Source organism: Lasioglossum baleicum, chromosome 5 (assembly GCF_051020765.1).
Source record: "Lasioglossum baleicum chromosome 5, iyLasBale1, whole genome shotgun sequence".
In the NCBI taxonomy this organism is placed as follows: Eukaryota; Metazoa; Arthropoda; class Insecta; order Hymenoptera; family Halictidae; genus Lasioglossum; species Lasioglossum baleicum.
This window is the reverse complement of record NC_134933.1, coordinates 13,053,766-13,069,688: the sequence shown is the minus strand read 5'-3', so window position 1 is coordinate 13,069,688 and position 15,923 is coordinate 13,053,766. Positions and strand designations below refer to the sequence as shown.

The window sequence follows — 15,923 nt, the reverse complement described above, 5'->3', positions numbered from 1 at the left end:
TGAGAATTTACAGACGATGAGTTTATTCACGTTTAATATGATGCTCGTAGTACACTTTTACGTAAGAAGTATAATCAATAGGCTCTTAACAAACTCGTTACGACGTGAACGCAGTGTCGTGGTACAGAGAATATTTACAATAACGTGTTTGAATACGCTCGGTGCGTCGTTAATGTGTATATTCAGCGTTTGTACGTTTACGGTTCGATTCGTCGGTGTACGGTCGACATGGTAAATATTCGAGTCGATAGTAAAAAACGACAGAAAGTTCGTAAAACGATGACAACAGGAGTTGAAACGGCGCCCAAGATTACGTGGCACACGACAGTCGCGTCCGAGCATCGAACGCTTTCCGAATATCGAGGCTAATTGTATCCCACTGATCTATCTGCATCCGGAAATCGATCATTCTGCCGGAGCACCTGTGCACGTACGACATTCAAGCCTGTTTACGCCTTAGGAGAAGGAAGACGGAAATTAATACTGTTCAGTTCGTGGCGTTCGCGAATAGCAACGTGTCTGGCTGCAAAATCGACTTTCTGTTCGTTCTGTTAACTCGTAATCTGGCTTAATCCTTCGAACATGAAGCGTTTCAATGAGAGCAATTGGAAGACTCCGCGCAGAAGACTATCAAAACGGACTGGCAGGACAGATTTTTGTAGAGGCAATTTTTCACCGGCTCTTATATGTTCCATTGAATAGACATATTTTTCATTAATATATATTCCCAATCAGAGTTTCGGAGGGATTAAAATCATATTTATTACTTTAACGTATTCACTCATTTTTTTAACGAAATAAGAAGGAAGTTAAAGGAATGTAAAAGTTGCTCCATGTACCCTATATCCACTTTGTATACAAGATAACAATTAAATTATTAATACAATAAAAAATAAATTATTTTACTGCATTATTAACTAATCATAATTCTAGTAAAAAGCGTAACAAGATTTAAGAGTATTCGCACTTAATTCGCTTCTCGGATAGAACCGTCTGTGTAAAGGCCATCACATTCTACTTAAGGCAGTATAGCAGCATTGGACAGCTAAAATCAATGTTGGATAGCTTTGATATGGATTGACGATCACATTACGCCTTTTTACAGCTTACTGTGAACACATATACGAGTAATTTGAGAAAAAATAATTATCAAAGTGTCGACAATTATCATTGACGTAAATTGCTCATTGGACGTAAACGGTTCTATGTTTTGCATTTCCATAGCCATGTAAGTACTTTTATAAACGTCTCCGATAGAATTCATGTTAGAACGTCTACGAAGAGTTTCAAAATAACGAATAAAACCAAATCGAGTTTTTGAAGTTTGAATACTTGGAACTCCTTTGGAAATAAAATAAAACTAAGCTACGTGTCCAAGTAGAAGTTGCTATCGAGACAAGCGTGGCGTTGGTACTCGCTCGAGACTAGAGTTTTGCGAATTTTAGTCTCGAGAGTAAAAACTTTTCTGTATTGTTGTCAGGCTTGTACTCGCTAAAGCAACCACCGCAAGTAGAACTTCGAGTCCCGGTCGTAGCCTCTTCTATCTACAGTGATGCTTTTCTTTTTGGTAAACGAAACATTATGCGAGTCTTTTGTCTTATATTAAAGAGTATACTTATATTATATGGCAAGAGAATAACGTTCAAAGAATTAATTCAGTCACACTCGATACGCTGACGAGTTACATGTCGCGCGGACAGATCAGTGGGACACGGTGGAATTCGAACATTGACGGAAGAATGGATTGCTGAACGTATGAAAAGAAAATATTTACAGTGACTCGAATTAATATTCGGACGCTCTAAAAAAGACGATAACTTTTTTAATATTGTACTATACGATTTGAACTTTTTGGACTGTGTGAATTAAACATATTCTGAAAATTTCGTCAAAATCTGTCGACGTTGCAATGAGCTACAAACGTTTAACGATGGTGAAAATTGCAGATTTTCACGATTTTCGACCTCTAACTGCAATAAATCTAACAATAAGAATTCTTACGTCTTTCACTGCCTGTCGTTCCTTCCCGCATCAACCGATTTCGATGAAACTTTCATAGTGCATATAATTCACACAGATCTACGAAACGTATTTTTTAAATTTTCAATATCGGTAAAATGTCCAAATATGAACAATGTCCAATTTAAATTATTTTAGAATGCTCTTTTCCCTCCAAAAACGCGCTGTATTTTTTCTACAATTCCGATTAATTGCAATTTTTGAAAAAATATCTTTCCACATCCTGTAGTAAACTGATTGCTCCAGCTTCCCAAAAAATGTCAAATCGTATAGTACAATATTAAAAAAGTTATGGTCTTTTTTGGAGCGTTCGAATATTAATTCGAGTTACTGTATACATATATAAAGTCACTTGTCCTATCTACACCCGATGAAGCGTCGATATAATGTCGAAACGGAAACACTTCACAGACATATTATTTTACAGTATGGAAATAATGAAACATTTTGTGGCTAGATGTACGAGTAGGTTCGATTAGATGCATTCCCCGTGAACGTCCTATAATACAACGCCATAACAGAGACGCGATCGTACGATTCGTAATCTTAACGGTTAATACGATTATTTACACTAAATTCGAGCATCTGAACGATCACCGAACAGATAATGACATTTGTACAGCCCTCTTTTGTCAATTCGAATAATATCAGGATACTTTCTTTCGAAATTAAGAACGTGCTCGATGATTTCGATTCACTTCCAGTTCGTTCGATGACACTTTCGTTCGAGTTACATTCACGCATACATTTCGCTAAATGAAAAATCGTTGCGCTGTGTGACATATCGCGCGGGAGACATCGACGTTCAATTTACTTACTGCATTTAATATCATTCACAAATGAAACCTTTCGTGTAGTTGTATTTCATGAAAGTATGGAAAGAAGTTGAAAAGTGTTTGAATCTTTATGGACATTAATTAAACATTATCCTGTAATAAAATAATTAATTAATTAACCATGAATTAATTAACCCTCCGCAGTTTAAACGTCGTATTTTGAAGTAAACTCGCAAGACAATTATGAAAGTGGTCCAAGTCATATATTTCTTGTTCGAGATATTTAAAGGAGAAGGATATTAAGTTTATATTTTTGACAATACCGTAAAAATCACATTGAATTAATTTAGTTTAATAAGTAACTGATAAGCTCATTTCTTTTAAATTTTGAGTTGAACCACTTCCATAATTATGGGCACAATTCTCGATCGGCAATAAATAATCGTCACTGAACCGCATCCATCACGATCCTGTAAACCATCGAGCAGAGCCCCATTTTTTACTAAAGACATCTGTTCCCATCTGCTCGACAAAAGACAAATAACGCCTGGTCGTGTTTCCTCTTTCTCGTTAATCCTTCCGCACGAGCTACGCTGTTGTCTCCCGCGCGGTACAATGGATTCCTGGCGAGCCTCGATTAACGATCGACCGGTGTAGATCCTGCGGAGTGTATAGCCCTGGAGGGAACTACGTGTAGCTGGGTTCGGATCGGTGGACGCGAAAAATTGATGGAGAGAACAGTCAGAAGAAAAAAAAAATCTTGGATATACAGTGAAGTCGAGAGGTGAAACTGCTCTGGTTCGTCCTGGAGCAGTGGCGGCTGGATTCGCGCCTCGTTGCTTTCTTCGCTGATCGATCGCGTCTTTTAGTCCGTTGGAACGGGGATCGGATTATCCATCGCGTCGGTCTCTCGTCCGTCTTGATCGTTTTGAGCTCAGGTTAGAGGCGCTTTCCCGACGAAGTGCCTGTACTTGTTGCACGCCGGGTACTTGCCCTCCTCGGAGACGATCGACAGATTGGACTGCTCCCTCTCGCGACGACACAGCGGCTTTTTCACCGGCTTTTTCGTGCCGTTGCCGCAATCCAGGGCGTAACGGAGCTCGCTCGCCATCTCCGAGCACACGGACTTCTGCAAAGTGCGACCAAACCACCGATGCAAACGCTTTTCTGCGACCCCAAAAGCCGCGGCCGGCCTGCGAAGCTACGATGGGTCAACGAAGTATTGGCACAGGGGCAAAGGAGGTCCTCGCATTCACTATAGTACCTCCACGGTAATGTGGAGACCTATTGATATGGGTACAGCCCTAATGCGTCACGCGCTGTTCATACGATACGCGCCTGAGCTGGCGCGAAAGGGAAAAGGGAGCGTAGCCTTCGAAAAAACGACCGAAAAGAGGAAAACTTGCCGACCTCTGCTCTAAAGAATCTATTTTCAAATTAAGATAAAGAAAAGAACTTTTTCCAAGGCGATTTCTCGCAATAAAACATTTTTAAAACAGATTCTTTACAGCAGAGGTTGGTTTTTCAAATTAAGATAGAGAAAATAATTCTTTTTTTCCAAGGCCATTTCTTGCAATAAAATAGTTTTAAGCGGCCCCTAGACCAGGCCTGGCCAATACGCGGCCCGCCGGGCGATTTTATATTCCTATTGAAACTTTTGTTTCTCGTTGTACGTATACAAAAAATATTAAATAAATATTTGATATCTTTGATATAATTACCAATTGAGTTACAGTGCAACAATGAAATGAAACAAATTTTTCCGTCCACATCAGAAATTAATTTTTACAATACTTATATTACATCCGAGAGATATACCAACTTAAGATATTTCGCACAACGAGTTGTAAGTGCTTTTTGGATCCACATATGCTTGTGAAACATTTTTTACGAAGGTGAAATTTACAAAGAGTTCATCACGTGCTTCATTAACTGATGCCAATTTAGAAAACCGGAGTTAGAAAAAAGAGTTTCTTTTTCCGAGGCGATTTCTCGTAGTAAAATGTTTGTAAAAGTCTACAGATGGACCACCGTGAATAATGAAGTTGTAAAAACTGATGAATGTGGAACGAAGAGCGCCCATACTTCTTTGACCCAGTCCAAGTCAGCCAAATGCGATGACGCGTGCCAGCATATTCGCGGACCACTCGCCCCTTCCCGCCCTTCGCTCGACGAAATCGCGATATCAAGTTTATCGAGGTTATAACTTTTTACGAGCGGCAAATGTGCTGGTCGGATCTCGAAACGACTGTACGAACGCGAGAATCTCGCGCCCTCGCGCAATCTCGCGCGGAAACGTTCGCCATGTCCTCGAGGACTGCGAGAATTGACAAAAAGAGACTGTCTACGACTGTTCCCACGAGTTCACGGAGAATCGGCCAAATATCGTCAGCCCTGATCGCGTCTTTCCGCAGGAATTTCCAGTTCTTTCGTTCCGGTAATACGCGTCATTGCATGAAGCTGACAGCTCTATTCTAGAACATTGGTGTGTGAACGTGCACTTGTTGCAAGAATGTTTTCAGGGAATTTTTCGTGACGTGTGGAAATCAGGCATAGGTAGAAAGCATTTTAACTTGCGTCGTGCTGGTTTTATATTTAAGTACCGTCAGCTCTTTTTTAGACTTGTGAGGGTGTCATTGCAAATTAGAATGATTACATCTCTATTAATAAGCAAAAAATGGCTGCACTTTACCTTGTGTAATCAGAAATGTTTGCCTATTTCTAATGTGATCCTTTACATTTTGGCGAGAGAATGCGAAAAATCCAAGTTTCAGATGTCAAAAACACTGAAAATCGCTCAACTTTAAACACTCATAACTAGACTGTGGATTTTATGCATTTTATGCAACGACAATGGGTATTTGCAATTTAAAGTAGTGGACATTTTAAAAATATTTAAGGACATCAACGTATTAGTTTCAGCTTAATAAGATAATCAAAAGAAGAATACAATTTTTACTTGGCTCCTGTATTGAAACTTGAATTTCTGATTACGCAGGGTGAAGTTTAACCGAAAAAATTGTTAAATTGGCACGAAACGAAAATGATCGTAATACACAGTAAAAGAAAAAGTGGTAGAAAATATGAGAAGCAGGCTGGTGACACAAAAAGAACTCTGTCTAAAAATTCATGCTTGATGATTTATTTCGTTCCAGTGCTGTGACACAACAAATAGCAGAGACAAAGTACAAAAGTTGCTCACCTCCTGTGTATCCGTGGCGAGAGAGAAAGAGAGGCAAGAAACATTGCGACACAACTAACAATGTCATACTAAACTGTCACACATCGTGCGCGTGTCCTTCCGAATCGTATGCGATCCACTTAAACCCTACGTGTTTTGCAATGCGACCGTTTCTAATTACCGTATTGGCAGCGTTTCGAGTTGTTCCTAGATCTACTTTATCATTAAAAATATCTGAACAATAACATCATTAAGAAAATTCCAAGGTTCGAATTTTATAATTTTATATATTTTTAAGAAATTAATTCTTAACGCTAACGCTACTAATAAAAAGGAACTAGACGGCTACGTTATCATTAAAAATATCTGAAGAATAACATCGATTCCAAGATTCGAATTTTATAATTCAAACAAAGTCCCTTTCGCCTAAAATTTTACATATTTTTAAGAAGTCGATTCTAAACGTTACTATTAATAAAAAAGAATTAGGCGACTGAAATAGGAGAACAGTGAAATAAAGGAGACAGGCCACAGGTAGATTGCAATGGAATGAATGAAGTAAGAAATCCAATGACAATAAACGAGACGTACCCGTTGCTATGAGCGTGCAGAAGATAGTAGTAATTAGAATCGAGTATACTACTCACTTAAATGAGTCGAAAGAGCAAGAAAACTAATTGGTGTTCTTGCGGCATAGATGAGTTATGAAGTTGTAAATCAAATAAAAATGAAGTTTGAGAACTCGGTAGCCGGTCGGAATGATTATATCGTTGGTTGGAAGAAACCGAGACGCCGCCATTACGGTAATTTATATGATACAAGTGTACGAGCCGAAACATACAGAGCCGACTATCGTATATGTTCTTTCGTGTCTCACTAAAGGATCCGTGGGCTTGTTTGCGCGGTCCTATAATTCTCTGACGACAGACAACGTTCGATCCGAGCTGTCTTTTTTTTCGTTCGCGGTTTTTCGTTATCATTTCTCTCTGTTATCAGAAACATACGGACTCCGCGCGGTGGTGGCATGGCTGGCCACTCCCTCGAAACTACACAATATGTACATATACAATAAAACGTTAGCAACCTCACGCTATACATTAATTAACTATTCGGTATAAAATCGTGATTGTTTGTAAATATTTTTCGTTAATCTGCAACACTTAATTCAGTCGCGGTTCGCGGCGCGTCAGCTCGAGAGGTATACGCCGCGGTATTTTTTTTTGTTTCTTTACATTAACAAATTCACCCGGGAGACTGTTGCTTCTCGCTGCGAGGCTTGAAGTCGTCGTCAATTAATCTAAGAGTTTTGATATGAGCAATATGGCAAACGCGTTGACCTTTCCAATTTCAATTGGCAACGACGCGAACCTTCCAAGGGAAATGTATGAACAGATTTCGTTTATTTTGTTTCTGAGAGAGAAAAAGAGAGAGAGAGAAATTGATTATTTCGCTGATTCTTAGTTACTTCGTTTAATTGTTAGCGAGCCTTTTGATCGATCGTCGCGCTAGATTGTCTGCTGGGATTTCCGACGAGGACGAAAGAAAAACTGGAAAGGTCGAGGATCGTTGCTCCTTCGTTTTGATTATACGTTTCGTTTCTTTTTTTTTTCAACTTTCTACACGTTTTTCGTGTCTGTCAGTGTTTCACACAGTTCTCGATCACTCATGGTGGAGTTCCTCCTTAGGTCCATCGGGTCAGACACGGTTTTCTCGGGCTTAGGAATGTGTGAGACATTTTTTTTTTCGTTTGTTTGTTTTGCGAGCGGGATCATTATACCGTCCGCTAGTGTAGATCGGTAAAAGCTTCGCAGATCGGTTTCCCCGAGGATTTCTGCTTCTAAAACAGAATAGCAAAGTGCTCGGGTAAGATTGCGGCCAGGTGAGAATATCAATGATCGACGAATCAATATGGCGACGCAACACACGCAACGAGAGCGCCGTCAGCGTGAAAAAGAAACTTAAAGAACGTACCGGCGCAACAATGATTTTCCAATTAAATTTCTAAGAGGCAAACAAGCTTAGCGGACACAAAAGAGAAGGAAATTATAGCCGGGAAATGACAAACACGGTGTACGATTCCTCTCGAGTGAAAGGACAAAGGAGCACGAGCCGAGAACCGGAGTTAGTGAAACAGCAGTAGCAGCAAGCGCACGGAACTCGTTTTAATATTCCTCTTTACGAGTCGAGAAATTAACGGCGTGTACCAGATAGAACGGAAATTGTAATAAGCTCAATGTAAAGTGATTCGTCTGGAATAAGATAATTGAGAAACGACAACAGAGTTTCTTTTATGTAATTCTTTCTTTCTTCAATAAGGATTGGGATCGCAAGGCTTTGCCTGGGATCCCGAAGTTTAATACTGTGTCCCGCAGGTACAAACAACAGAATAAGATCTTTGCGACTACGGTGGAAAAGAATATTTCTTATGAATTCATTATGGAATCGTAGAATAATAAAGCAGCAATTCTATTGGATGATTGCAAAAAGTCCTCCCCGATTTTCGCAGTGGTGACTGTACAATTGACTAATAAAACTTTATTTTTAAATCGGGATTTTTTCAATCATCTAATATGAAGTTGACGCACATTTAGTGATCCAAATATATATATACACCACCGGCCAAAAGTTTGGAATCACTTGCTGATTTTTATAAAAATCGAATATATCGATAAATTTTGAAATGATCCATCGTTATAATATCAAATATTAACTAGTTGTATAATATTTCTTAACAGATATCAGCATTTTCTTATGTCCATAATGCTCTTCTATAGTTTATACACCCAGTGTAACACAATATTTGGAATGCATTTTTCTAGGGACATCTTTGGCAATTCTACAAGGAGCTTGGAGAAATATCAAATTAGAAACATTCGAAAAACTAATTGTCAGGATGCACTGAATATGTCAGGCTGTTATTAAAAATAAAGGCGGTGTTTTTAATGAAAGAGCAATTTGAAGAAAAATACGCATGCCTTGATAAAAAGAAAATAATACAAGATGTAAAACATACTATTCGTAAGTTTTTTTGACAAGTTAATCTTCCTTGATTGTTCTAAAGGCATTCAGTCCTTCTTATAAACCTCCTGTTTCTCTGAATTTACACCGTGATTCTAGAAATTTTAGCCGGTAGTGCATATGTATACACAGTCGTTTTAAACAATGTTTCGATCACGTTATACGGAAGTCTACTTGGCAGGACAATAGTCACGTAAAAATTAATAATATCGTATTTCCGAATGGAAACACGGGGAACGCTTGTGGGTTATGCGACAATTACGTTCCGCCCTCGATGTCAAGCAAGAACGATTAACAGTTTCAGAATCGAGGGTAGTATTGTGGCCACTCTGTTGTGGTCTGAAGTATCGCAGTCCGAAGGGGAACAGCGATACCAACGTTTGTTGGCTTGTAGGATTGTTTGCTCTCGAGTGCGCGAGGTCGCCGTCGCAAAGCTGCATATCCGTATTTGTGGACGAGCCCTTCTCAAATACTTGCCTATTTGCTTACCGCTTGAATGTACGCAAGCGGTAGCTCGAATACATATTGTAGACACGCGATCCCCTTCGCATGCGAGTTTCCCGCTGCCGCGTCGTATCACTGTGTCTTAATTTCATTCCCGCAAAGGAATGTTCCTCTCGGAACGGCTCGCTTCACGCTTCCCAACCTTCCCAGCATCGATTTTTCCATTCCCTACCGTTCTACCGTCGCGAAATTAATTGAACGTCAATGATCCTTTCGCTTCAAATCTCTTTTTTCCGAGCAAAAGCTTTACTATCTTGTCGCATCCAGACGAATCAAAATTAGCTCATAATCAAAATGAATGGATTCAATCTGGTTATTATTGTAAATCAGTGTACACGCGTTTACTGCTCGGTAGTCAGTGTTGTGTGTGGCACATTGCGATTGACTGTCGTAAAAAATTCCATAGAATCAAAATGATCCAATTACTGAAACTTATAAAAGTTATATTATAACTTGTAAAATATAATCTGAATTCTTCCGAATATTCCTCAGGTGGGGACTGTTCAATTCCACGTACAAATATAACGTTTCTTATTTTCGAATATCAAACTAATACACAAATCACTTCGATACGAGATTTGGAAGCTGTAATGTAAAGGTGTATGAATTTCTTCGATTCGAACAGAAATCGTACAGGATTGAAATCAAGGCGTTGCGAACGATGTAAGTTAAAAGGACATACATGTCTATGCTGAATCTAATAATTAGTAATTTTATAATAATCGATATGGAATCAAATCACGGAAAACACACAGTGCGTTCAAAAAATAAGAAATCAAAGTTTGGGTTCTTTCCTCTAGAACTTTAGCATGTGAGTTAGTCGTATAGCTATTCTTATGTACGACAGTATGATGTATTGCCAGTACTATGGTTTTATAATTTACAAAAGTTCTAATATCTAATACCCGAAAATACAATCTTCTCGATAGCCATGCAATCTATTTATACACTAGATAATGCGGAATCATTAATGCTCAATGTTTGGGCATTTAGACTCACTTTGTATATCAGAAGCAAAAAGCGAGCCTGTGGTGAAACGTGTACGTAAGAACAATGAAAATTCAAACCTTGATCCCTTATTTATGGAACACTTTGTACAGATAGCACCAACGAAGTGAAAGGAAACAGTTTAATGATATTCCCGGCCGCAAACGATTACGATGACGGATACAGAACATTCGCTCGACATGAAATATTTGCAAATCTTTCGGCTGAGTGATTCCGTCGATCGGACGGTAGAACGATCAAACCCGAGTGGTTCTGTACTTGCGCCGTGACCATTAAAGAGGAACTCCACCATCGCGCGAACATCAACTGATGTATTCGCGCGGTATGTCGGGGTAGATCGCGTCTGGATCGAGATGCGTGTTGGATGACGTTACTTCTGGCGTGATCACGCCCTCTTCGACGTGCTATCTGACCTCACTCACCCGTTCCTCAATGGCGACCTTCCGGCTTTTCCAAACGAACTCGCACACCGCTATCACGCATGCGATGCCCATCCCGCCCATCAGAACCACGAACACGCCGCCGACATTGGCGAGGCCCAACTCGTTCGCCGTCGAGCTGCTCTTCGAGGTATCATCCTGGTGACAGACAAACAACTCGATTTGTCAAGTCTGAAAAATACACCTCGTCGCAATAAAAGGTAAATGTTACGTTTAGGGGAGGCAGCTCGGTATAAGACAACAGGCGTGGGAGAGATCCAAAGCTATATGAGCACTGGAGTAATGCGAGTAGGGGTCCCATGGAAATCACCGACACAGATTTCTCCGTCACGGTTTTCGCCGACAACATTTCTCCGACTCCAGATTTGTCCGACAATAGCTTTGGCCGACAACGCCTTTAACCGACAACGAATTTGATCGACAACGAATGTGACCGACAACGAATTTGATCCACAACGACTTAAGACACAGTATGATAATATTGTATGATAATACATATGATAATACTGTATGATAATACATACTGTGGTCGCCTTAAATTGTTGTGGATCAAATTCGTTGTCGGTCAAAATCGTTGTCGATCAAATTCGTTGTCGGTTAAAGGCGTTGTCGGCCAAAGCTATTGTCGGACAAATCTGGAGTCGGAGAAATGTTGTCGGCGAAAACCGTGTCGGAGAAATCTGTGTCGGTGATTTCCATGGGACCCTGCGAATAGCGGGTCGCAGTGCTCACCATTCTTTGGTCCAGCAGGAGGTGGGTCAGGTCTCAATTTTGAGTCCTGGAAATGTTGCGCATTTCTGGCCCGGTACATTCGAGAGTACCCTGTCGAGCCCTACATTTTCCCCCCGATCGTCATCTTTAGGGGGGATGTTAGTGCGTAAATGCATTTTTTCCTAACAGTCCATAAACTATATAACAAAAAGGGGTGGCAGCTCGGAGGATCCAGGAGTGGGGAGAGGATTCCGCGGCTCGCGAGCCGCAAGTTTTTCAGGCCGAACGCTTCACAAGGACAATAAAGGACGTTGTGTTTGCTTACCCTGCAAGATCCTCCGCCGCGTTTCTCCTTCCACCAGCGTGTTTTCAGCAAGTGCAACTTCCCCTCTTCCTGCAGCTTCAGGATCGCCCCGCTTATGGCAGTCCTGTACGGCGAATCTGAAGTCCCAAGGTCATATTGAGAAAGTCTTATCTCCTCTCCCAGTTGGCTTTTATCGCTCTCGAAACTTTCGAAAGCTGTCACCGAAGTTATCACTCCCAACCAGCGAACATACTGAAGCGACAGTCGACGATGTTTAAGATATTTTCTTTGGAAACAGTCCTCGCAACAACATTTCAGAAGTATATTATTTTCATTTCTATCCAGAATATATTTTTCATTTTTATAGATTTTGTCTTTCGATTTCGATACGGTTTCTTTATTACCGAAACAGGGAACCATGCACAAGCGAGGGAGAATGAGAAAAACCGTGACCTATATGTAGTATCGCTTTCGAATGTTTACAGATACAATATTTTTCCAACGGACACCACTGATTCGCTTTCCAACGAGACACGGAATATTAAGCAGCGGCACTCGTTCTCGCAAAACGCGCGAAAGCTTGGAATCGGTTGAAATTCCCGTTGGAATGCGCGGGGATCGGCGCTCTCCTAATTTCCCTATAAATCCGTACAACGAACGTGAAAAATTATCTTCACGATTCGACGGCGTTTGCCTAGGGACTATAAATCAAGGATATACATGTCGATCGGCCGAAATAGCCCGCGTCTCTATCGCTCGAAAGCTATTCGGGCGAGTATAATCGGCTAACGTGCATCTTGCTGACAAGTTTATACTGGCGGTTGTACAGGGTGTTCCAAAAGCATGGGACCAAACACATATTCTTAACTCTAGTACAGATTGAAATTTTCTTTATCGTCACAGTGAGTGTAAAAAGAATTCGTACGCCCTTTGAAATAGAATAACTTCTTTGTAATTGTACCAAACAACCTGATTTTTTGTGATGTCACTGCTAAAAGTCGGACATTCCATATACAACAACCTAATATTTCTTGAGATGAATCTTCAATTTTAAAAATGAGGAAGCACACTTTCGATTTGTTTGGATCGAGAAAGAGCACGTTTAGAAAATGGTACTATTGTATTTTGAGGCACCCCCTACACCTACATGTATGCATAGAATGTATATTCACGCACGCTAGAGTATTTCATAGCACTTACTCGGCGGCATGGCTATGCCATATCCTTTAGAGTCCAGGAGACCGCCGACTTGAGTGAGGTCGCAGGTCCTCTCGATTACGTATTCGATAGAAGTGGATTCCATTAGGAATGCGTAGCTGCCTTTACCCTTGATCACTCGATCCACGCCCTCCACGTTGCTATTTGTAAATACCTCCGGCTTTGCCGAATCCATGAAGGACCACATACGCTGGTACGTCGAGAAATTGGAATCCTAGATCACGCCAGGAATTTCATGGTCGATTGCGCGTGCCATTAAACGATGAAACGTCGGCCGAAATTGGTTAATCTTCAAGGAGGACTATTACACGGTGCCCGCTCGTCTGCGGTCCCATGGAAATCACAGCCGAGCTGCCATTACGGCGATCGATAACGCCCGTCGCCGTTCTCGCGATTTGCAATTTCATTTTTGCTCCCTAAACCCCGAATCGATTCGGATCTCACGCGGCGATCCGCTAAGCGCACTCCGAATTTCGGACTTAACCCCTCGAAGATTAACCCTTCGCGTTAACCAGGAACACTATTAACCCTCCGCGAAACTGATAGGGTTAAATTAACCCCAATGGGTTTAAAACTAATATTCTGAAATATAATACTAGGAATCTGTTTTCAAAAACTAAATCGTTCACTTTTAACACTAGATGTTCTGATATCTTTAATTTACAATTATTCAGATTCTATAGATGTATTGTTTAAAAAATTTGAAGATAGACACATTCTTGTTATTTTTATAAAGTAATTTGAAATACAGTAGTACCTCGGTATACGTTGGAGTACGTCCAATTCGGAATACTTCCTGTTTGGACGTACAAATTTTGCACTGTTCGGTATACGACATTTTTTTCAAAAATTTTCATAATTTTTAAAAAATTATCTCGGAGGAAAAATGAAATTAATTATCAATTATATTCGGAGTTGATGTAGGTATAATATCAATGGGAGTTTCTTTTACATGAGAACAGATTAATCATTTTTACATTAGTTCTTATGGGAAAGGTTGGTTTACACGTCCTATTCGGTATAAGTGCAAACATCAGGAACTGATTAAGTTCGTATACCGAGGTTTAGTGCTCCGCAAACCTCTTGTTAAAAGTAAATCTTTGTTTTATTTCAATCTGACCCTATTATTTACATCGAACAAATTTTATTACGAAAATAATTTTAGCACAGTCGATTCAATATAAACAAATGATTCCAGAGCTGACGCCTGATACGATAGTAACGTGCGTTTACTTTCCAAGTCGATTGTCCGTCGATCTATCGGCTCGTCCATACAGACTCAAAAATATCGGGCGAGGTTCAACGAGGCGATTACGCGAATATTTGTATAGGGTTCATAAGATATTCATGCGATCTTACCCTGAAAAAGGCTGCGGTACTGCCTCCTTTGAGAGCGCCGTATTTGATTTTCGTCTGCTTTGCGAGATCCTCCGCGCTCTCGATCGGAGAATCCATCCTCTCGACGGTGAGGAACGCGGCCAAGTTGGCAGTGTACGAAGAAATCATGATCAAAGTGAAGAACCACCACATCCCCGCCACTATGCGAGTTGACACGGCCCTGCGATGAGAATTTGAACGGTGCAGAGGAACCTTGACGCGAAAATATTCCGAATATGTTCTCCGCGGCAGCGAATTTTCTGCATTTACTTCAATGTACAATCGACTATTTCAAGAATTCTCGAGTAATATCAAGTGAAGAAATATCTAAATTGTCTCGTGATTAGATATACAAGTTTATTTAGCTTCACAAATTTTATGCTATTTTAGATCTAATACGAAAAGTATTGAAGCCTCAATACTACCTACTTCTTCGATGTTTAATAAAGTAGGTAAGGTATGTGTGTAGTGTACCGTTTGTCTAATCCAGATTGGGACTATTGCATTATAACGAAGATGCTTTCAATAAAATGATAATGAAGGCGAGGAACGAGACAGATGCTGGTAGCGAACGCGACAACGGCGCACTGAATGATAGTTTTTCGTTCGGCGCGGAATTTAATCCCGCGCTCTGCATTAGTCCCAAAACTTAATTAGTCAAATTATACCGAGGAATACTCCAAGCTTCTACATATACCGTGTCATGCAACTCACGCGCTCTACGCTTCTATGAACTATCTGTCTAATGTAACACACATGACACCAACTTAAGCGTTAATCCTACTAAATAAGGAACGACGATAACGACTCGGGGAATAGGGGCTGCTTCGCGTAGAGTGTCGGAAGACAGAAGCATCTAAATACAGTCTCCTGTGTCTAACGAGTAGTGAAAGTGTCAGGTGTCTCGGATTAAACGCGCAGAAATTGCTGCTGCCTCCTTTAAATAATTCGAATACCTTCTCCCAACAAGGAATTCGTCAAATTTCATCTTACAGTCAACGTTTCGTGGATTTTCACGGTCGAGTTAGAAACATCTCTTGGGTGTCCTTATTAATGGCAACACATCTTAACGTTGATTAACAATATGCACGTTGGAACGGTAACTACGTAATAAATTAACGCGTTCAATCTCCCATCCTTTTCTCCCAAAAAAATAAAGTCTTGATTTCACGAGCATACGTTCTCTATGTAAATTCGGTAATCTTTTCATCTCTTGTGGAAAATGCAAATGAACGAGCGAGATTCAACTACATTACATCGGATTCGTAAAAAAATTACTGTTCCGGCCGGAGCGTTTTATTCGAAAAAGAATTGCGTCGGACGCGAATGCACGAATGAAAATATTCGCAGAAAAATAGTATGCGGTT

At 40.4% G+C, this 15,923-nt stretch overlaps 1 protein-coding gene across 4 annotated transcripts in view; it reads right to left on the bottom strand.

Moving 5' to 3' along the window:
* The window catches only part of Kair1d (Kainate-type ionotropic glutamate receptor subunit 1D), a 319,596-nt gene continuing 303,673 nt past the window's right edge, over positions 1–15,923 (bottom strand). For 3 of the 4 annotated variants that reach the window (XM_076424117.1, XM_076424115.1, XM_076424116.1), the window contains exons 14-18: positions 14,539–14,737; positions 13,162–13,393; positions 11,983–12,098; positions 10,929–11,084; positions 6,585–7,813 (exon numbers count right to left, since the gene is read on the bottom strand). In XM_076424117.1, coding sequence (XP_076280232.1) covers positions 7,760–7,813; positions 10,929–11,084; positions 11,983–12,098; positions 13,162–13,393; positions 14,539–14,737 — 757 coding nt within the window. In that variant the 3' untranslated portion in view covers positions 6,585–7,759. Of the gene's footprint in view, positions 3,925–6,584; positions 7,814–10,928; positions 11,085–11,982; positions 12,099–13,161; positions 13,394–14,538; positions 14,738–15,923 lie in introns of those variants that run through there. The other variant, XM_076424118.1, reaches the window with a different exon arrangement.